Source organism: Chanos chanos, chromosome 8, assembly GCF_902362185.1.
Source record: "Chanos chanos chromosome 8, fChaCha1.1, whole genome shotgun sequence".
NCBI lineage: Eukaryota > Metazoa > Chordata > Actinopteri > Gonorynchiformes > Chanidae > Chanos > Chanos chanos.
In genome coordinates, this window is record NC_044502.1 from 26,932,535 (window position 1) to 26,954,586 (window position 22,052).

Sequence of the window (22,052 nt, forward strand, 5' to 3'; positions counted from 1 at the left end):
CTTTGCTTCATTTGGTTGACCATGTTTTAACATAAGTGTCTCACAGAAGGCAAGCAGTAATGTCACATTGTCTTTTAAAATGAGTTTCAAATCAGTAGCTAAAGGATCTTTGTTTTTGTATTCTGCATATTTCTCAGTCTTTCTTCTGTAAATTTCCTTGTATTATTTGATTCATCTTTCCATCTGTCTCTCTCTCTCTCTCTCTCTCCCTCTGTCTCTCCCTCCTTCCCTTTCTGTCTCTTGTTTTGTATGTCTGTTGTCAGACCTGACCTGATTGAGTTTGACACACTGAAGCGGTCCAATGCTCACTATAACCTCCAGAATGCCTTTAACGTGGCAGAGAAAGAGCTGGGCCTCACCAAACTACTGGACCCTGAAGGTATCCACATGCACAAGCACACACACACACTCACTCACACACTCAGTTACACGCACACGCACACACACACACTCACTCACACACTCAGTGACACACACACACTCACTCACACACTCAGTGACACACACACACACACACACACACACTCACACACTCAGTGACACACACAGACACACACACACACACACCCACACACACAAGCACACACGCAGCCGTGGTCTGTCCACTCAAACTTGTTGTCTTCCCCTGTTCTGCCACTACTGATAATAATCCTGCTGTCCCCTACACTCACAATCAGCTCGGTGACTGTGGAACACTCTGCCATTTGACACTTGACGCTACACACAAACTAATTAGTCACAACTTATCACGCACAAACAGACATCTCTCATACCCTCTCTCCCTCTCTCACCCTCTCTCTCCCCTGTACAGATGTGAATGTTGACCAGCCTGATGAGAAGTCCATCATTACATATGTGGCCACATACTACCACTACTTCAGTAAAATGAAAGCCCTGGCAGTGGAGGGCAAGAGGATCGGAAAGGTGTGTGCATGCGCGACTACTTGTGCGTGCGCGTGCGTGTGTGTGTGTGTGTGTGTGTGTGTGTGTATTTGTACAGCTATTCTTGTGAGGACCAGTTTGAGTTTTAGACCTTTGGGAGTGAGGACATTTTGGGAAAGTGAGAACATTTTGGCTGGTCCTCACTTCTTCAGAGGGCTGTTTGAGGTTTAAGACTTGGTTTTAGGGTTAAGGTTAGAATTAGGTTTAGGTTAGGGTAAGGGTTGGGGTTAGGCATTTAGTTGTGATGGTTGAGGTTAGGGTAAGGGGCCAGGGATGTATTACGCCAATGAGTGTGTGTGTGTGCACATGCGTGTGTGTATAAAGCATTAGCTGCTAAGCAAATTTCAGATATATATTAAAATCTCACTAAAGCACCTAGTGAAATCATCTGTATACAAGTTTAAATGGTGTACAGGCTCTTCCTGTCTTGCACATATTAATTATTTTTTGTAATTATTGGTTTATAGATTGGGTCATGGATTGTATTCTGAGCAACTCTTTCAAAAGTCTGATCTTTTCTCTCTCTCTCTCTCTCTCTCTCTCTCTCTCTCTCTCTCTCTGTATATGTATGTATATGTGTATATATATGTATGTACAGGTGTTGGACTATGCCATAGAGGCAGATCAGTTGATAGAGAAGTATGAGAGTTTGGCATCTGAGCTGCTGCAGTGGATTGAACAGACTATAGTGACTCTGAATGACAGACAGCTGGCCAACTCACTGAGCGCAGTACAGAACCAACTACAGGCCTTCAACACATACCGCACTGTGGAGAAACCGCCCAAGTGAGTGACGTCCATATACATAGACACGCTGTCTCTCACACACACACACTCACACTCACATACACATACATACATACATATGCACACACACTCACACTCACAGACACATACATACATACATACATACATACATACATACACATACATGTGCACACACACATACCCACACTAAACAAAAGACTTTCAAAAACACCTCTAATTTTACGAGTCTGTGTGTGTGTTGTGTGTGTGCGTGTGTGTGTCGGTCACAGGTTCACTGAGAAGGGGAATTTAGAGGTCCTGCTGTTCACTATCCAGAGTAAGATGAGAGCCAACAACCAGAAAGTCTACATGCCCCGCGAAGGCAAACTTATCTCTGACATCAACAAGGTACACGCACAGCACAGCATAGAACATATACACGTACACATACACAGCTCAGAACACGCACACACATGCGCAACACAGAACACACACACATGCACACACACACACACACACACACACACACACAGAACATGCTGTGTTATCTATTACATCAACAAGGTACACGCACAACACAGCAAAGAACATATACACATACACAGCTCAGAACACGCACACACATACACAACACAGAACACACACACATGCACACACACACAGAACACGATGTGTTATCTATTACATCAACAAGGTACACGCACAGCACAGCAAAGAACATATACACATACACATACACAGCTCAGAACACGCACACATATACACAACACAGAACACACACACATACACACACACACACAGAACACGATGTGTTATCTATTACATCAACAAGGTACACGCACAGCACAGCAAAGAACATATACACATACACATACACATTCACAGCTCAGAACACACATACACAACACAGAACACGCACACACATGCACACACACACAGAACATGCTGTGTTATCTATTACATCAACAAGGTACACGCACAACACAGCAAAGAACATATACACATACACATACACAGCTCAGAACACACACACACATACACACACATGCACAGAACACGCTGTGTTATCTGTTACATCAACAAGGTACTCACAACACGGAAAACACACACACACAAAACAGAGTACACAAACTCATCTATGACATCAACAAGACACACACACTCACGCAACACAGTACACAAACTCATCTATGACATTAACAAGGTACACACACACACACACACACACACACTTGGAGTTAGAATGCTTATGACCAGGAAGAAGTAATCTCTTTAAATAGACCCACACACACGTTTTGACAGAATGTTTGTTTGTGGTGATTGATTGCTCAGGCGTGGGAGCGTCTGGAGAAGGCGGAACATGAGCGGGAGTTGGCTCTGAGGAACGAGCTGATTCGTCAGGAGAAGCTGGAGATGCTGGCTGCTCGCTTTGACAGGAAAGCCGCCATGAGAGAGACCTGGCTGAGTGAAAACCAGCGCCTTGTCTCCCAGGTAACAGAGAGAGCGAGAGAGAGAAAGCCAAAAGCCCAGTTGTGGTAGTATTTATCTCAACATTGTCAATTTGTTAGATTTGTTTTTAGAACTCACACAGTTTCAGTGAATTGCAAAGAGGAAAATAACTATGGAAGAAAGATGGCGTATGCAGAGGGGTGTTAAGAGTGTAGAAAACTAGATTTTTAATGATGCATAATGTCAAGGGTCTTAGTTACGATGATGACGATGACCTTTACAATGAAGACTGTGGTGGGCGGGGTTTAGAGAACGCGGTTAATAGCTCGTAATCAGGCGCACAATAGCCGTAACGATGAAAAATAGCGCGCTCGTAGTATCTGCTTCCTGTAAAATGTCAGGGAACCTGATTTGAGATGAGGAGTGCAAATGTCAAATGACAGAAATCTTGTCTAGTGTGATTATAAAGGTTAGGGTAATTACATTAGCTACAGCTTCCTCTCTGCCCACACACGCACGCACACACACACACACACACACACGAGTGTGCGCATATTGACAGGTACTAACAAGACCTAAAGTTCAGGAAACAAAGCATTCTGTTTGTTGTCAGAACTAAGCGATTCATTTCAGATTGTTTAACTTTGCAGTACAAGCCTCAGCCGCTGGCTGTGCCTGACCTGGGCCCATTGTTTTTTAGTTCAGATCTTTCCCTGTCCTCAACCTGAAGCTTAAAATGAATCAACACTCACACAGTTTACTACTAGTAGTAGAATACATGAGATTCAAGTCTGAAAGAAAAAAAAACCCAAAACACACAGTTCACTAAGTGCCTCAATGCAGGGTGTTCCCCCGCCTTTTGCCCAGTGAATGCTGGGATAGGCTCCAGCACCCCCCGCGACCCTAATTAGGATAAGTGGCTTAGATAATGAGTGAGTGAGTTCACTAGGTGTCATGTAAAATTGCTCTTTGTTGCCCCCTGCAGGATAACTTTGGCCTTGACCTGGGTGCAGTGGAGGCTGCCACGCGTAAACATGAGGCTATTGAGACAGACATTGGTGCGTACGGTGAGAGAGTAGCCGCGGTGGTGGCGGTGGCCCGGGAACTGGAGGCAGAGGGATACCATGACGTAAGGCGTATCCTGGCACGCAGGGATAACGTGCTAAGGCTGTGGGAGTACCTGAAGGAGCTCCTGGCAGCACGGAGGGAGAGACTGCACGCCCACAGAGACCTCCAGAGACTCCTACAGGAGATGAGATACATTATGGACTGGATGGGAGACATGAAGGTACTGCCACCAGGCACTCACACACATGCTCACACACTCTCCCTCTTTCTCTCTCTCTCACACACACACACACACACACACACACACACACACACACATATACATAGATACACATACTGACACTCTCTGACACAGAGAAACACACCCAGTGTGGAGGACTTAACATTTACATACATCAGAATGACTACATGAGGTACTTTTTTCACTGTACACACACAGCTTGCTAGGTAGACACAGAGCCGTCATATCAGGGGGCTGTCCAAGCCTCTAATACAGTGTCACTTGAAACGCCATAGAGCCCATGGACCGAATGTGTGAAAACAAACTGAGACTGCTCAAACTCGTTTTGTGTCTCTGGGTCAACTGAAGGAAAAGACGAAGGAGGAAACTCAGTTCAACAGTGTAGTTTGTGAAGGTGAAACCTTTAGACACACACAGGATAAAGAGTGAGGGACGGACCCAGAACACCAGTGCTGTACACCTGCTCTACAAATCCAGCCGACTGCCAACCTCACTTTGACAGCCAAATACACTCTGTGTCAATCAGTCACCGAAACACGGCAACCCCTCACATTTGGCAAGACTGTTAAACAAATCAACCCTTTTAGTTCGGAGTTCTTTAGTTCCTTCAGAGTTTATTTAATGTTTTCTTCCTCTGAGGAATATTATACCTGAAACCACCCACGGGTCTCGGAAATGCAAACTCATTATCCTGTCTAACAAGTGTGTGTGTGTGTGTGTGTGTGTGTGTGTGTGTGTGTAGATTTATACCCCCACAGGTCTGAAACACATAACAAATGTTCATGCCATTACCAGAGGAGCTGTTTCAATCCTGTTTTGTTTTTGGACTTATTTAACCTGTGCCGTGTGTGTGTGTGTGGTTATGTGTGTGTGTATTCAGGGTCGGCTGCAGTCACAGGACAGTGGGAAACACCTGCATGATGTGGAGGATTTGCTGCAGACACACACTCTGGTGGAATCAGACATCTCAGCTCAGGCAGAGAGAATTAAAGCAGTACAGGCTGCAGCTCAGCGCTTCACATCAGACGAACAGAGTAAGAACACACACACAACCACACACACACACACACACACACAAACAACCACACACACGCATATACGCATACACGCATACATATACAACACACACACATATACAGACGCGCACATGCACAGACACATACATACACGCGCACACACACACACAAATATACAAATCCTTTTGTCCACAGAAGTTTTTACATGTGTAGTCCATGACTCCCTCTCTGCTTCTGCCTCAGCTGCCTTTGGTTTCTCTCTCTCTCTCTCTCTTTCTCCATCTTTCCCTCTTTCTCACACTTTCCCTCTGTGACTCTCTCTGTTCACTTCATCTCAATTCAGTAAAGCTTTCTTGGTAAGATTTTATTTTAAATGTTGCTAATTGCACTTGTGACACATACAAGCAAAATCATATAGTTTTAGTAAATGTTGAAAAATCATTAACCGTCGCTCTTGCTGTCTCCCTCTCTCTCTGTCTCTGCCCCTCCTGGCTGTGTGGCAGGCTATAAGCCCTGTGAGCCAGCGCTGGTCAGTGAGAAGGTGTCTCTGTTGGGTCAGGCCTATGAGGAGTTGGGCAGGCTGGCAGGGGAGCGCCGTGCTCGGCTGGAGGACTCCAGACGTCTGTGGCAGTTCCTGTGGGAGCTGGGGGAGGAGGCGGCGTGGATCCGGGAGCAGGAGCAGATTCTGGCGGGAGCAGACTGCGGCCGCGACCTCTCCTCGGCGCTACACCTCCTCAGTAAACACGAGGCCTTCCGTGATGAGATGGCCGCACGCTACGGTCCCCTCGGCAACAGCATCGCCGCGGGCGAGGCTCTCATCCAGGAAGGTCACTTCGGAGCACCGGAGGTCACGGAGAGGATCCGAGACATCAAAGCACAATGGGCCCATCTGGAAGAGGTAAAGAACACAGCATGATGATAGGAGGAGAGGAGGAAGAGGAGAGAACCTTGTCGTATATATATGTATATATATATATATATATATATATATATATATAAGATCTAATTGATGTGAGAGAGAATCATTATGTGGAAATGAGCTGCTTCAAAGGAAGGAAAAAAGGTTTTATTCCCCTTTTCACCCCCCCCCCCCTCTCTCTCTCTCTCTCTCTCTCTCTGTAGGCGTCTCAGTTGCGTGAACAGCGGCTGAAGGAGGCAGTGGCTCTCCATCAGTTCCAGACGGATGCTAACGATATGGAGGCCTGGATCCTGGAGGCTCTGAGACAGGTCTGTCACTCTACACTCTTCTCTTCATTAAACCCCACCCCACACTCCTCTCTCTACCCTGCGTTCTCTCCTTCTCTTCATTATACCTCACCCCACACTCCTCTCTCTATCCTGCATTCTCTTCTCCTGCTATCTTTTATCCCAACCTGTGCTGTCTGACTATATTCTGAATGCATGGCTCAGTGCTCTGCTTTTTTCTGTGTAGTTCTATGGTCTGCTCTCATTTCGGTTTATTCAGTTTATTTATGTAGTTCTTCACTTTAGTTCTCTTCTGTGTGTTGTTCTGTTCTCATATATTCTGAGGTTTATAACATGTGTAGTTGGTAATGTGGATTCTGCTCTATTCTGTTCTGTTCTGTGTTTGGTTGCTCCGTGTTTACTTATTCTCATCCAGACTACAGTGTGCTATATCAGTCTGCTCTGTGTCATGTGTGTTCTGGTTCAGGTGTCTAGTCAGGAGGTGGGTCATGATGAGTTCTCCACTCAGACTCTGGCCAGGAAACAGAGGGAGGTGGAGGAGGAGATCCAGAGCCACCGCTCCCTCATTGACTCCCTGCACGAACAGGCTCTGACACTGCCTGCTGCTTACGCCCGCTCCCCGCAGGTACACATGGACACACCCTTTCCCCCACACACACAGACACACCCTCTCCCCCACACACAGACACACCCTTTCCCCCCCACACACAGACACACCCTTTCCCCCACACACACAGACACACTCTCTCCCCCACACACAGACACACCCTCTCCCACACACACAGACACACCCTTTCCCCCACACACAGACACACCCTCTCCCCCACACACAGACACACCCTCTCCCCCACACACATAAACACACTGAGACACAAGTTCACTACACCGTCATGCACACTACCACACATATATATACTCTCTCATGTTCCAACAGATCATTTTCTGAGACCTTGATATGAAACAGCTCCTCCTGTCTTTCATTTAGTCGTTCTTTTGCTTGTTTGTTTGTTTGTTTGTTCGTTCATTTGCTTTCTTCTGACCTGTGCGGCAGGTGGAGGGGCGTCTGCCTGCCATAGAGCAGCGATATGAGGAGCTGGAGGCATTGTCATCATCCCGGCGACAGGCTCTAGAGGGCGCTCTGGCCATGTACCGTATGTACAGCGAGGCAGGAGCCTGTCAGCTCTGGGTGGAGGAGAAAGAACAGTGGCTTCTTGGCATGGAAATTCCCACAAAACTGGAAGACCTGGAAGTTGTCCAACAGAGGTGAGAGACAAGGGGAAAATTCTGGAAATGAACAAGGCATAGTGATAGGAAAAGAAAGACCCTCAAAAGAGAGCGAGTGGAACAAGTTCAAATGGACCAAACTGACAAAAGACAGGTAAAGACAGATTTCACTATATGATCTCTGTCAGGATTAAGTCATTGTTGGGGTATGTTACTAATGATGGATTACTAACAAGGATTTGGTTGGTGGCAGCTGTTGTGTGTTGGTTGATATCTGGTTAATGATGGTTGTGTTAGGTATGGGGTGAAAATTTTGGCTGTGTTTTATGAACGGTTTCTGTTCATATGAGTGTGTTTTGGTTGGAGTGTGTTTTGTTTGGGGTGTAGGTAGGTTGTTTTGGCTGTTGGGAGGTTTTATTTTGACTGTGTTGTGGGGGGGGGGGGGGTCTTGTAGGAAATGTGTGTGTTTTGTCTGAGGCAGGGCTCTGGTTTGTGTGTAGGTTTGAGACTCTGGAGCCAGAGATGAATAATATGGGCACTCGTATAAACGACGTGAATCAAGTGGCCGAACAGCTGCTCAGCTCAGACAACCGCAACAAAGAGCAGATAATTCAGACACAGGAGCAGCTCAATAACAGGTAAACACACACACACACACACACACACACACACATGTGCGTTCTCATGTAAACACACTCTTTCTCTTTCAACTCGTGCTTACACACCAACACAATCCCAGACAGGTCAAACAAACACTCAATAACAGGTAAATATACACACATGCACGCACACACACATTCTTCAACTCACACATATATGCACCAACACGATAATAGGCTGGACAAATTGACTTAGAACTCAGTAACAGGTAAAAACACACTAACATGTTCACTCATAAAGATACTCATCCTGTTTAAACTCACACACAACAGGTAAACAGTCACAGAAGCACATTCCTGAACACCCTCTGTACTGACCTCTCTCTCTCTCTCTCTCTCTCTGTGTTTATGTGTGTGTGTGTGTGTGTGTGTGCGTGTACAGGTGGAAGGAGTTCCAGCAGTTGGCCAGCCAGCGTAAGCAGGCTCTGGAGTCCGCTCTGAACATTCAGAACTACCATCTGGAGTGTAATGAGATCCAGACCTGGATGAAGGAGAAGACCAAAGTCATCGAGTCCACTCAGGGCCTCGGCAACGACCTCGCCGGGGTCATGGCACTGCAACGCAAACTCACCGGCATGGAACGAGACCTGGAGGCCATTCAGGTAGAGAGAGAAAGAGAGTGAGAAGGAGAGCGGGGAAAGAAAGAGAGGCTGTGTTGCTTATAGCTGTGATACACACAGATTATAAGAAAAATGCATGTATGAAAATGTGCTTACTTTGGAAAGGACCAAGAATTAGGGTGGACAGAACTAACAAGTGGTTTCCTTTTATGATGTAGTACCTGTTTTATGGTCCCTGACAGAGGTCAGAGGTTAGATGGTCAGGGCATTGTGCTAGCTGAAAGTAACGTGGCCAAAACACCTTTTGTCTGAGACACTTATTAAAAATGTTTTGTTGCCTTAAGTAACCCTCACGTCAGGACCACTGAGCCTTTCGTCAAACTGAGTTGAACTTTGTCATATGAACCAGAAACATCATGCAGTCACACTGATGAAAGTTCTTCTCCAAGAGATGCCTCCAAATTTCCACTTCTCACCAAACATCTAACACAATGAAATATCGACATTGTCTTAAATGACCCTTTTTAACTCAAATGTGACAGTTGTCTCTGTGGCTGCTTTCTGCTCTGTGGCCACTTCTGACTGTTAAGCAACATCCTTTTCCCACTTCTACTGTAGTGTTTTGACACATGATAAAGGTGTAACACCTTTGAGTCCTAAGTAGTAACACCTAGTGCTATCAGTCTCATGCCTCACGCTGAGCTCCTCTCCTCTCCTCTACTCTCTGTACAGGGTAAGCTGGACGACCTGCGCCAGGAGGCGGAAAAGCTGGCTGAGGAGCACCCTGACCAGGCCAAGGAGATCCAGGCTCGCCTCGCAGAGATTCAGGAGGTGTGGGAGGAGCTGAAGGCCACAATGAGAGCTCGAGAGGAGTCTCTGGGCGAAGCCTCCAAACTGCAGGGCTTCCTGCGCGACCTGGATGACTTCCAGTCCTGGCTCTCGCGAACCCAGACGGCGGTGGCGTCGGAGGACATCCCCACCTCGCTGGGAGAGGCTGAGAGACTCCTCGCCCAGCACGAGAGCATCAAGAACGAGGTGGACAACTACCGGGAGGACTACGAGAAGATGAGGGCTACGGGAGAGGAGGTGACCCAGGGCCAGACCGACGCGCAGCACATGTTCCTGGCTCAGAGGCTCCAGGCACTGGACACGGGCTGGCACGAGCTGAGACGCATGTGGGAGAACAGACACAGCCTCCTCGCCCAGGCCTTTGACTTCCAGACCTTCCTCAGAGATGCCAAGCAGGCTGAGAGCTTCCTCAACAGTCAGGTGAGAGGGCGAGAGAGAGAGAGAGAGAGACTTTTACAATGCCTTTAATGTATCGGCGTCTCTGATTTTTGTCACATTAATTTATTAACCTTCACCCACCCATCTTCTAGAGATCTCCCAATCCACCCACTCACAAAATAGAAATAACATTTGTCATACAGAAATATATTACCTCCTCTTAAGGCCCTCATGCTCCTCACCTTCACACAGACACTGCGCAGTGCTTTCCCCCCAGCCTCCTTTGTCCATGATTGATCATCCAGGCACACAAGAGGCTCCATGTATATAATGGATCACATTTTTAATTTCAGCCTATTGGCCGACAGAGAGGAGGCAATACAAGTAACTGTTATAACCAATATAATGTCTGTCTCTCTGTAGGAGAATGTGTGGTTTTATCCAGTGTAATATCTCTCTGTAGGAGTATGTGCTGTCGCACACTGAGATGCCCTCCAGCCTGCAGGGGGCGCTGGAGGCCATTAAGAAACATGAGGACTTCATGACGACCATGGAGGCCAGTGAAGAGAAGATCAACGGAGTGGTGGACGCAGGTCGCAGGCTTGTGTCAGATAACAACACTAACGCTGATAAGATCGAGGAGAAGGTCAACTCCATCCAGGACAGGTACAGACACAGGGAAAGAGAGAGAGAGAGGGAAATGATGGATACATACATAGATCCTAGAGTAACATAAAGTTTACTCTTTAGATCTTTATATCCTTAAATCTCCACCTCGTCCCTTCATGCTCTTCTTTAGGATGTCACATATGTTAAGTGAAGTTCACTCTTTGTATACCTTCATCATCATAATCATCGTCATCATCATCATGTCACATCCCTCTGCGCTCAGTTCCTCTAGAATCTGTCTCTAAGGTTGAGACTGCAGCCTTTGTGCTAACATCTCTTGCATGTATGGAGTTTTTGCAGAACTTGACGACTTTGCCATGTATGATGTATATGATGTCTTTTCCCTTCGCTTTCTCTCCTCATCAGACACCAGAGGAACAAACAGGCAGCCAGTGAGCTTTTGGCTAAACTGAAGGACAACAGAGAACTCCAGCACTTCCTCCAGGACGGACAAGAGGTAAGAGCTCTGGAGAAAGTCGACGTGCCATGATGTGACGCATGACCCACGTACAGCTCTTATCTTTAAAAAACCACATGAGATTGGAGCCATTCAGGTTTCAACCTTTCATTCTGCGTCCACTTTAATGGAAGAGCTCTGAATATGATACTCTTCTTTCCCTCCTCTCTGTCTGCTGTCTCTCCTGTCTTTCTCTGTCTGCTGTCTCTCCTGTCTTTCTCTGCCTGGTGTCTCTCCTGTCTTTCTCTGCAGCTGACTCTGTGGATTAATGAGAAGATGCTGACGGCTCAGGACATGTCATACGATGAGGCTCGTAATTTGCACAGTAAATGGCAGAAACACCAGGCCTTCATGGCAGAACTGGCCTCTAATAAAGACTGGCTGGACAAGATCCACAAGGTACGCCCAACTCTCCCCCACAGAGATTACGCCATGATGCACGCTTTATTTGAACTGTAATTAACTTGACACTCCCATTAAAAGGTAAAGCATTTAACACTCTTTGTTTTATAACCACAATCAAGCAGCGACCCATGAAATTGTCTCTCTTTCTCTTTCTTTCTATCTATCCTTCTTTCTCTCTTTCTTTCTTTCTCTCTCTTTCTTTCTCTTGTTCTCTCTCTCTCTCTCTCTCTCTCTCTCTCTCTCTCTCAGGAGGGGCAGTTGTTGGTAAAGGAGAAGCCGGAGCATGAGCCGGTGGTCACTCAGACTCTGGAGAGTTTGGAGAGGCAGTGGGAGGAGCTGGAGAACACCACTCAGACCAAAGCTCAGTGTCTGTTTGATGCAAACCGCGCTGAGCTGTTCACTCAGAGCTGCTCCGCTTTGGACAGCTGGCTGCAGAACCTCTCCACCCAGCTCCAGAGTGATGACTTTGGCAAAGACCTGACCAGCGTTAACATCCTGCTCAAAAAACACCAGGTTAGACAGTAGTCTGAGTCAGAACCCTCACACCTGCTCTCACACCTCTATCAGATAACAGATCTGAACTGAGCAGATAACACTGAAGCCCAGAAACCCAGGATTGTACCACAGTACAATAGGATATTTGGTATAAATTTGGTATTGGGCTAAATTAGGGTTTCCCCTAGAGCTGTTTCTGTTAACCTCCCAGCGAATCTTTGTCCATCCAGCTAATGATGTTCTGTTAAAATTCCAGTCCAGTTCAGCACAGTGTTATCAGACCTGACTCTAAAAAGCTTTAGCGCTAGTGTGAACACTCACCAGGAGGCCAAAAGACAGTCTTAACTGACCTGGTCTAACTTTAGCACTGACAGAGGTCAGAAGCCTCATATCCGATCAGCCCCTGTATTTTTGGGTGTAAATCCCCATATCAAGAACCTGTGAACAACTACACTCCTAGTCCCCATGCACAAATCAGACTGATAGAGCCGCCAGTGTTGAGAGCAGGAGCAGCAGGTGTGAAAGCTGGGATGACTTAGAGACTGTTTCTGTCTCATCTCTGTCTCTGTATGTATGAGAGGACCTGATCTCAGGGCCTACTGTAACACATTTATATCGACTGGAGAGTCACAATGCAGGGAGATTAATCAGAATATGAAAGTTAATGTGTTTACATTTGTTTCCACTGTCTCCTCCTCTCTCTCCCTCTCTCTCTCTCTCTCTCTCTCCCTCACACTCTCTCCGTCTCTTTCACTCCCTTTTTATTCAACAAGGCAGCTATGATCATAATAACACCAACAGAGAAAACAGATGTATAATGGAAACTGTAAATATGGTTACAGTGATGTAGTCAATCATTTTATGGTAATTTCTCTCTCTTTCTCTCCCGCTCTCTGTCTTCCTCTCTTTGTCAGATGCTGGAGCACCAGATGGAGGTGCGTGAGAAGGAGGTGCAGTCTCTGCAGTCTCAGGCCTTGGCTCTGGCCCAGGAGGAGGGCGGGATTATGGAGGTTGATGGACAGCGGCAGCGAGTAACGGACAGCTTCGCTCAGCTCCAGGATCCTCTGAGACAAAGGAGACAACGCCTGTTGGCGTCTAAAGAAGCCCACCAGTTTAACAGAGACCTGGAGGACGAGATTGTGAGTCAGACTGCACTATGGAATTTAATGGTTTTAGGGACATAGACATGGTATGTGTGGTAGTAAATATTGTACATGTGAATATGTAATCTGATGTGAAATCACTCTTTAATGAATTAATATGGACAATGTCAAGATTGATTAACTGATGTATTAAAGGCAATGCAATGTAAAAGTCTCCTCCCTCTCTCTCTTTCTCTCTCTCTCTCTTTCCCTCTCTGTCTTTTTTTCTTTCTCTTTCCTTCTCTCTCACACTCTCTGGCTTTCTCTCACTCTCCCTGTCTGTCCTGGTGCAGTTGTGGGTGAAAGAGAGAATGCCTTTGGCCACGTCCACAGACCATGGGAAAGACCTACCCAGTGTTCAGTTACTCATCAAAAAGAACCAGGTAAGAGCACTCTACCTGCACTCCTCCCTCACTCTGCCTTCTGCTTTTACTGTCTTCTCCTTTTCAAATCCCTTTTCAGATTTAAAAGCCACCTGGAGATTCTGCTGGGCCTTTCCCCTTGCACCTTTTAATACTTTTCGTTTTTTCTTCATCTCTCAGACTTTGCAGAAGGAGATCCAGGGCCATCAGCCCAGGATTGACGACATCCAGTCCCACGGGAGGAGCATGGTGCCCGGGCAGGACGGGGAAGTGGACAGCGAGAGACAGGCCGCTCTGGACGGACGCTTGGTGGAGCTGCGGGAATCCTGGGACCATCTGATCTCTGAGACGGACCAACGTCACAGCCGGCTGGCCGAGGCCCACCGGGCCCAGCAGTTCTACGCTGACGCCGCGGAGGCAGAGGCCTGGATGGGAGAACAGGAGCTCCATATGATGTCTGAGGAGAAGGCGAAGGTAGGGGAGGGCAGGGACCAGGGAGTGTGTGAGGAGAACACTGGGAGACCTGAGTTATGTACCTGTATTGGACGAGTTATTGCAGTTTGATTAAGGAAATATGTCCACGTTTTTGTAAAAGTATTACATTTTGTAAACATATTAAATTATATTTTTGAAATCGTCTTTGTGTATGTGTGTGTGTGTGTGTGTGTGTGTGTGTGTGTGTGTGTGTGTGTGTGATGTAGGATGAACAGAGTGCATTAGTGATGGTGAAGAAACACCAGATCCTGGAGCAGGCCCTGGAGGACTATGCACAGACCATCCACCAGCTGGCCAACAGCAGCCGACTCATGGTCAACAGTGAACACCCAGAGAGGTACCACATACACCCTCACGTTCAGATTTGTTCATGTAAACAGAAGGATTCTCCCAAACAGATTTAAAACATAACCGAATGCTAGACATTATGTGAAAGTAAATGGCTGCAACAAAGATTGTACTTAGTGTAATTTTCATATTAATGTCTAAAGTAACACTCAATCTTTCTCTTTCGCTTTGTCTTTCTCTCTCCCTCTTTCTCTCTCTCTCTGTCTGTCTCTCCCTGTCTGTCTCTGTCTCTCTCTCTCTCACGCTCTCTGTCTGTCTCTGTCTGTCTCTCTCTCACGCTCTCTCTCTCTTTGTCGGTCTCTCTGTCTCTGTCTCAGTGAGAGAATCACGCTGAGGCAGGCTCAGGTGGATAAGCTGTATGCAGGGCTGAAGGATCTGGCGGAGGAGAGGAGAGGGAGACTGCAGGAGCGACTGAGACTGACTCAGCTGAAGAGAGAGGTGGATGATCTGGAGCAGTGGATTGCCGAGAGGGAAGTCGTCGCTGGCTCTCACGAACTGGGACAGGACTATGAGCACGTCACTGTATGAGAGTCTAGAACTTTCTGTCCCTTTTTTTAACACACTATTACTGTCTGTCTTTTTTGTTGTTAGGGTACGGTGTTGCATGAAAGTAGGTTGTCTTAAATTCCCATTTCAGTAGATTTGAAACAGTGATTGCCTGTAGTGATGGCTTTACCTGAACGGTGGCTAATCTGTGTGTTTGGATGGTTTATTTGTCAAGTAAAATGTAATTGTCTCTGTGAGTATGTGTGATATAATAACATGAAATATACGCACAGTAAGATTATGTCATTTTAATTTGTGGAAATGTAATTTGTAATTTGTGGAAATGTAATTGGTTTTATGTAACAGATGAAGATGGGGCTCTGACACATCATTATGTTCGTCATTCATCTCTCTCTCTCTCTCTCTGTCTCTCTCTGTCTCTCTCTCTCTCAGATGTTGCGTGATAAGTTTCGTGAGTTTGCTCGTGACACCAGTACCATCGGACAAGAGCGTGTGGATGCGGTCAATGGACAGGCGGATGACCTCATTGAGTCTGGTCACCCTGAGAACGCCAGTGTGGCTGAGTGGAAGGATGGGCTGAACGAGGCCTGGGCCGACCTGCTGGAGCTGATCGACACCCGCACGCAGATGCTGGCCGCCTCCTACGAGCTACACCGCTTCCATCAGGACGCACGGGAGGCGCTAGGGCGTGTCAGAGAGAAACGGGAGGCGCTGAGCTCCGACCTGGGCAGAGATCTCAACACCGTACAGCACCTCCACAGACAGCACAACACTTATGAACACGACATCCAGGCCCTCAGTGGACAGGTCAGTGTGTGTGGGCGTTTGTGTATGCGTGTATGTGTGTTTAAACCTGACATCCAGGCCCTCAGCGGACAGGTCAGTGTGTGTATGTGTGTGTGTGTAAACAGGACATCCAGGCCCCCTGTGGACAGGTCAGTATGTGTGCGTGTGTGTGTGTGTGTACATGCACTCAGTGGACGGGTTAGAGTGTATGATTGTGCTGGGGCATCAGTGTGATATGAAACACATTTGAGAGAATGATTTTTATTGTGTGTAATGATCATATGATATGTTATGAGTTTCTCTGAGGTTTTTAAACAGTAACAGGCCTGTCTGAGAGCACTGTGTGTCCCTGCTTTGAGCTCTGGTTGTCCTCTCCTGTCTCAGGTGAGTCAGGTCCAGGATGATGCCGCACGGTTACAGAAGGCCTACGCTGGAGAGAAGGCCGAAGACATTCACCGGCACGAGAGAGCCGTCACCGAGGCCTGGGAGGGGCTTCTGTCTGCCGCTCAAGCCAGACGGCTGCTCCTATTGGACACGGTGGAGAAGTTCCGCTTTTTCAACATGGTCCGAGACCTCATGCTGTGGATGGATGGAGTTAATCTGCAGATACAGTCACACGACAGCCCCAGGTATGACACACAACCACATAGACCCACACACACATTAACACACACACACACACATACACACAGTAACACACAAAACCCCACTCACAGGACACAGGCCTGTAACAGACATGTGAATAAAGCATGGTGGTGTGTTATGGAGTGTGTGTGCTTTAACAGAGCTGTAATTAAAGTGTGGTGTGTGTGTGTGTGTGTGTCACAGGGACGTGTCGTCGGCAGGCCTGGTCATTGCCAACCATCAGGACATAAAGTGTGAGATTGAGACACGGGCAGACAGCTTCACAGCGTGCACAGATATGGGCAACACACTCATCAAAAACAACCACTACGCTGCAGATGAGGTGAGACACACCCGCAAACACAAATCCAAAACAGCTGTTACGCCGTAAACACCAGGAGATGTGTGATGTGATGTGTGAGTGATGGTTGTTCTCTGGTCTGTAGATCCGAGAAAAACTGGACCAGCTTCAGGCCAAAAGAGCTGAGATCAATCAAAAATGGCAAGACAAGATGGATCACCTACAGATAGGTGAGTGTGTGTGTGTGTTGGCATACGTAACGTGCGTGGTGTATGTGTGTTTGTGTACATAATGTGCATGGTGTGTGTGTGTTTTTGTGTACATAACATGTATGGAGTGTATGTGTTTGTGTACACAACATATGTGGTTTGTGTGTTTAACATCATGTGTGTAGATTTGTGTTTGAGTACATAAGCTGCATGCGTGTGTGTATACAACTAGTGTGTGTGTCTGTATGTGTCTGTGTTTCATCTCTCGATTTCTCTGTGCGTGCTACAGTGCTGGAGGTGCTGCAGTTCGGGCGTGACGCCTCAGTGGCGGAGTCGTGGCTGGCGGGGCAGGAGCCCCTGGTGCGGGCGGCTGATCTTGGCGCCAATGTGGACGAGGTGGAGAGTCTGATCAAACGGCATGAGGCCTTTGAGAAACTGGCCGCTGGCTGGGAGGAGAGATTCACCCAACTGGAGAAACTCACCACGGTGAGTGTGTATAAGGCGTTAGGGTTGGGTGTGCCTTTGACCCCTGCAGGGGGCAAAGGGCAAAGGATAGTGGACAGGAGAATAGCTGTGTAAGGTCATCAAGTGGGAAGCTGAGGGTCAGGTCTATTGGGGTAATCAAAATAAGAGGAAAAGAAAATGCTCTTTTGAAAGACACAAGCTCACTTTGGTTACCAAGTTAAACTGTAAGTCATCTATGGCTTTGATTATTAGCATCATTTTTACATCAAAGCCAGTCTGATGTAGCCATTCACTCCACAAAAGCTGCTCATTAATTTGTCTAGTTTTACCCTTACGTTTTCTAATCACTCCAGTTAGAAGAACAGGAGATCCAGAGAAAGAGAGAAGAGGAGGAGAGGGCACGGAGACCTCCAACACCTCCACCCGTTGAGGAGGTGGTACATTCTGAGGCAGAGCACGAGTCTGCAGCCAGGTAAGTTATGGAATGTACCATTCTGTGGGGTCAACGGGATCTCAGTAAGTTTGATTTATTTACAGCTATCCCCTCTGCTCCTTCTTTTGTCTTGCCTCATTTTTCTCTCTCTTTTTTCTCTTTTCTCTCTCTCTTTCTATCTCTCTCTTTCAGGACTAGCCTGGACCAGACTACTCTGAATCAGTCAGTATCTGTTAATGGAGTACACAGTGACCAGGACACTTCACAGGTCAGGCTTTACTGTGTACGTGTGTGTGCGTATGTGTGTGTGTGTGTGTGTGTATGTGCACGTGTGTGTGTGAGTGTTTATGTGTTTGATTCTGTGTGTTTGAACACACACTGTTTTGGTCATCATACAGAAGTAAAATATTGACTTTTAAATATTGTTATTAATATTTTATTTTTAGTTTATATTATTCAGCACTGATAATAAGCTCCATATACAGTTTGTTCTTAGTGACGTCAAACACTCTGTGCTTTCATGTTCACTGTCCTTCCCTTTTCCTCTGTCTGTTGTCTTATTTATCTGTCTGTTGTCTTACTAATCTGTGTTTTGGCAAAATGATAGTAAACATATATGAAGGATAAATTTGAGTGCATGTGTTTGTGTGTACGTGTGTTTTTTTGCGCGCGCGTGTGTGTGTGTGCGTGTGGGTGTGTGAAAAAGAACAAGTGGTTTGAGTTTATATGTTTACAAGTGTAAAGATTAGTAAAGGGACAGTTGTTCGCACTGCTCAGTAAAATATGTCACACAAACACACAAATATGACTTAACACGCAGACTAACACTACATTAACATATATTTGTTACATCTCTATCTGCAGTCACTATCTGTCGCAATATCTGAGCCCAAGAAACCGGAGTCTAAGCCGGTCTCTAAGGCTGTCTCTAAACCTGTGTCTAAATCCTACAAGGCACAGGAGCGTGTGAGTACTAACCCCAAGTGCCGTGCCACTAGCATTAGCATTAGCATCTGCCCCCCCCCCCCCCCCGCCATTTCTGCTTGTGCTCAGTGGCTGAGGAGGTGCAGTACTGCGCTTGGCTTGCTAGAGGGCACCCTTACACACCAGCCGCTGCTGTACCATGCATTGCTTTTAGTATTGGTTTACGTAGCTTTGAATGGTGTTGTATGGCGTTTTTTTATATGGGTTTTTCATGTAAGTTTATATGGTTTAATGTTGCTTTATATAGTTTAATGTTGTTTTATATGGTTTCGTCTACGTCCAAGTGACAGAGCTTGTTTAGTGTCATACATTTGTGATTTTGGTGATGTACGTTTGGAGCAAGTGTTGTCTTCTCAGGAGACAAATCAGTATTTTCTAATGTAAATGACTCTCTTTCAATTCAGTAACATTTAGTGGGATATACTCAAAGAACTGTAGTTTTCTCTGCAAATACAGTGTTTTAGTCTTTTGACATTGCCAAATCCATGTTCACCTCCGGCGACCTCACCTTTATAAAGCGACCATCCGTATGTTGTATATAAGCAGTCCTCTACTGAAGTGGTGAATGAACATGTGAGATGTGACTTTACTGGGCTTGAGTGAAGAGATTTTGATGGTGAGGCAGAAACGAGGCTGTCTCTTGGCTCTTGACAATGACGTTCTTTTGTAAAACTCTGTGACTTCTGCTCACACGTTAATAAACAAATGTGTTGGAGAATTAGACTGAATGTGTTAGAGACAAGCATTTAGAAGCCGACAGGGCCTGTTAAGTGACAAAATCGCCCCAATCCCACGATTCACAGCCACAGTGAATCTGGTCGATAAGTTTTCTCCTTTGTGACTTGTTGTGTGTCATTCCCAGTATTTCACCTCTTGTCTTGCTATTCCGTGTTTATCCTGGTGCTCCATGTTTTGTTTGTGCCAGTTCTCTATTTCCCTCTTGGTTTTCCATGTCTTTATCAAAAATCTCCCCAAAATGTATTTTCATTCTGTCCGTGTCTGTCTACAAGTGTGTCTCTTTGTGTTTGAAGTAGCCTGTGAAAAAGCATATTAGTACGTGACCATTAGTATGAAATTGTGAAGTTGGCTTGAAAAAAAGCAGTCTTACTTCTGCAAAAAAGATGCTATTATTGCTGTTATTTGATCTGAATCCAGTTCAAATTCATCTTGTCCTAATGTGAACCCAGAAGAAGCAATAGTAAATGCTAATTAGTAAAGAGTCCACTGCTGATGACTTGGCATTGAGTCCAGTTAAGTGCTACTAAAATTTTATGAAGGTGATAGTTGGCTGTGGTAAGACTGATAGCCTTTGGGAGTGGAAAACAGTGGTGCGTGATGCAATTCTCTGACAGCCGTTTGTCTGGATCAGGGTTCGGAGTCAGAGTCCATAAATGGGCCGGGCCGGGACAGCGGCCTGGCGTCGTCGTCAAGACAAGAGCCCTCGGCGACGTTGCCAGGGAAGGGAGCGGCGGAGGCGGCCTCAGAGACAATGGAGGGCATGCTCTGTCGAAAACAGGAGATGGAGTCGCACAACAAGAAAGCAGCCAGCAGGTCAGACTGGGATGAGGAACAGAGTGTTTATAGCCTAACCTGAGTCACGCCACACAGCTACTGTGACTCCCCATGAACACTGACTCTAAAGGCTCAGATGCACTATTAAAAACCAAATGACACTTTTTACAGCCTCGCTGGTTTTAAGAGAGTTAATTATTAATTCTATCTTGCTTTCTGCCCTGAACAGACAGGCAGCCTGTCCTGTAAATGTGTGACATTTCTCTTCTCTCTCTCTCTGTCTCTCTGCTTGTAGGTCGTGGCAGAACGTGTACTGTGTATTGAGGAAAGGAAGTCTGGGTTTCTACAAAGACAACAAAGGAGCTTCCAATGGTATCCCATACCACGGAGAGGTGCCCATCAGCCTTAGTGAGGCTGTGTGTGAGGTCGCTCACGACTACAAGAAGAGGAAACACGTTTTCAAACTCCGGTGAGATGAAGACGGAGAGGGAGAGGGGGAGAGAGAAGGGGGGGGGAGAGAGATAGAGAGAGATCTGTAATGTAAGGTACAATCCTTAGTGTCAGCAGTGCTCAGATTCTCACAAACACTGTGTATCTGTATCTATCTATCTATGTATCTATCTATATGTGTGTGTGTTTGTGTGTATTGTATACTATGTACTATACATATATAGATACGAAGTATATAGGCTAGTATATACTTTCTCATAGTTAATAGACTTCCTTTAGCCACTGCGAGGCTAAAACACCTGTCACATCATAAATGAAAAGTTAAAAAAAAAAAAGAAAAAAGAATTGCTGACTGTTTTTCCTGTCTGTTATTCACAGGCTGGGAGATGGGAAGGAATATTTGTTCCAGGCCAAGGACGAGGTGAGTCTTACCTTACCTTAAGAAGAACAAATCCCATGTCACTCTTCTTGATTGTCCCATCTACTCTCTCCCAGCACCAGCATATTTAAAAACTGTCCTCACCTGCTGGAGCTTCAGTTTGAATTTGGTTTGTGGTGTTGATTTTCATTTTAATTGCTCTTTTTCTTGTTTCCTTTTTTTTCCTTCTTCACTCTCTCTCTCTCTTTCTGTCAGGCTGAGATGTCCTTGTGGATCCGGGCCATCCATTCGTCCATGCCGGCGGGCGGGGCAGGCGACCGGTCCCCCGGGGGTCCGCAGGGCCTGAGTCGGGCCATGACCATGCCTCCCATATCCCCCAGCTCCGCAGAGACAGGAGGGGTCACGATGCGCAGCAAAGACGGCAAAGAAAAGGACCGCGAGAAACGATTCAGCTTCTTCAGCAAGAAGAAATAAAACCCACACCCCCCCCCCCCCCCCCCCCCCACACACACACACACTCACTCAAACACACACCCACTCAAAAACACACACACATACACGTGCCAGGCACCGGCCGGGGGCACCCACAACTCAAACAGAACAAAAAACCAAAACAAAAAAACGTCAACACTCAAACATACTGAAACTGTCAGAGAAAAAGGAAAAAGCCCTCTCTCTCTCTTTTTCCTT

The 22,052-nt window shown here is 46.4% G+C and overlaps 1 protein-coding gene across 2 annotated transcripts in view; it reads left to right on the plus strand.

Annotated features, from left to right (window-relative positions):
- The window catches only part of sptbn2 (spectrin, beta, non-erythrocytic 2), a 49,748-nt gene extending 27,905 nt beyond the window's left edge, over positions 1-21,843 (plus strand). Inside the window, exons 6-40 of one of the 2 annotated variants that reach the window (XM_030782139.1) lie at positions 264-379; positions 812-924; positions 1,541-1,728; positions 1,980-2,097; positions 3,022-3,180; positions 4,124-4,426; positions 5,328-5,481; positions 5,967-6,361; positions 6,586-6,690; positions 7,136-7,294; positions 7,721-7,932; positions 8,394-8,531; positions 8,935-9,154; positions 9,845-10,381; positions 10,803-11,005; positions 11,375-11,465; positions 11,718-11,864; positions 12,120-12,383; positions 13,280-13,504; positions 13,801-13,890; positions 14,050-14,343; positions 14,571-14,701; positions 15,030-15,234; positions 15,652-16,026; positions 16,390-16,634; positions 16,834-16,972; positions 17,076-17,160; positions 17,429-17,625; positions 17,958-18,076; positions 18,230-18,305; positions 18,902-19,003; positions 20,391-20,572; positions 20,829-21,002; positions 21,362-21,404; positions 21,618-21,836. In XM_030782139.1, the coding sequence (XP_030637999.1) occupies positions 264-379; positions 812-924; positions 1,541-1,728; positions 1,980-2,097; positions 3,022-3,180; positions 4,124-4,426; positions 5,328-5,481; positions 5,967-6,361; positions 6,586-6,690; positions 7,136-7,294; positions 7,721-7,932; positions 8,394-8,531; positions 8,935-9,154; positions 9,845-10,381; positions 10,803-11,005; positions 11,375-11,465; positions 11,718-11,864; positions 12,120-12,383; positions 13,280-13,504; positions 13,801-13,890; positions 14,050-14,343; positions 14,571-14,701; positions 15,030-15,234; positions 15,652-16,026; positions 16,390-16,634; positions 16,834-16,972; positions 17,076-17,160; positions 17,429-17,625; positions 17,958-18,076; positions 18,230-18,305; positions 18,902-19,003; positions 20,391-20,572; positions 20,829-21,002; positions 21,362-21,404; positions 21,618-21,836 (6,523 nt within the window). Of the gene's footprint in view, positions 1-263; positions 380-811; positions 925-1,540; positions 1,729-1,979; positions 2,098-3,021; positions 3,181-4,123; positions 4,427-5,327; positions 5,482-5,966; positions 6,362-6,585; positions 6,691-7,135; positions 7,295-7,720; positions 7,933-8,393; positions 8,532-8,934; positions 9,155-9,844; positions 10,382-10,802; positions 11,006-11,374; positions 11,466-11,717; positions 11,865-12,119; positions 12,384-13,279; positions 13,505-13,800; positions 13,891-14,049; positions 14,344-14,570; positions 14,702-15,029; positions 15,235-15,651; positions 16,027-16,389; positions 16,635-16,833; positions 16,973-17,075; positions 17,161-17,428; positions 17,626-17,957; positions 18,077-18,229; positions 18,306-18,901; positions 19,004-20,390; positions 20,573-20,828; positions 21,003-21,361; positions 21,405-21,617 lie in introns of both variants that reach the window. The other variant, XM_030782138.1, reaches the window with a different exon arrangement.
- The last annotated feature ends 209 nt before the right edge of the window (positions 21,844-22,052 follow it).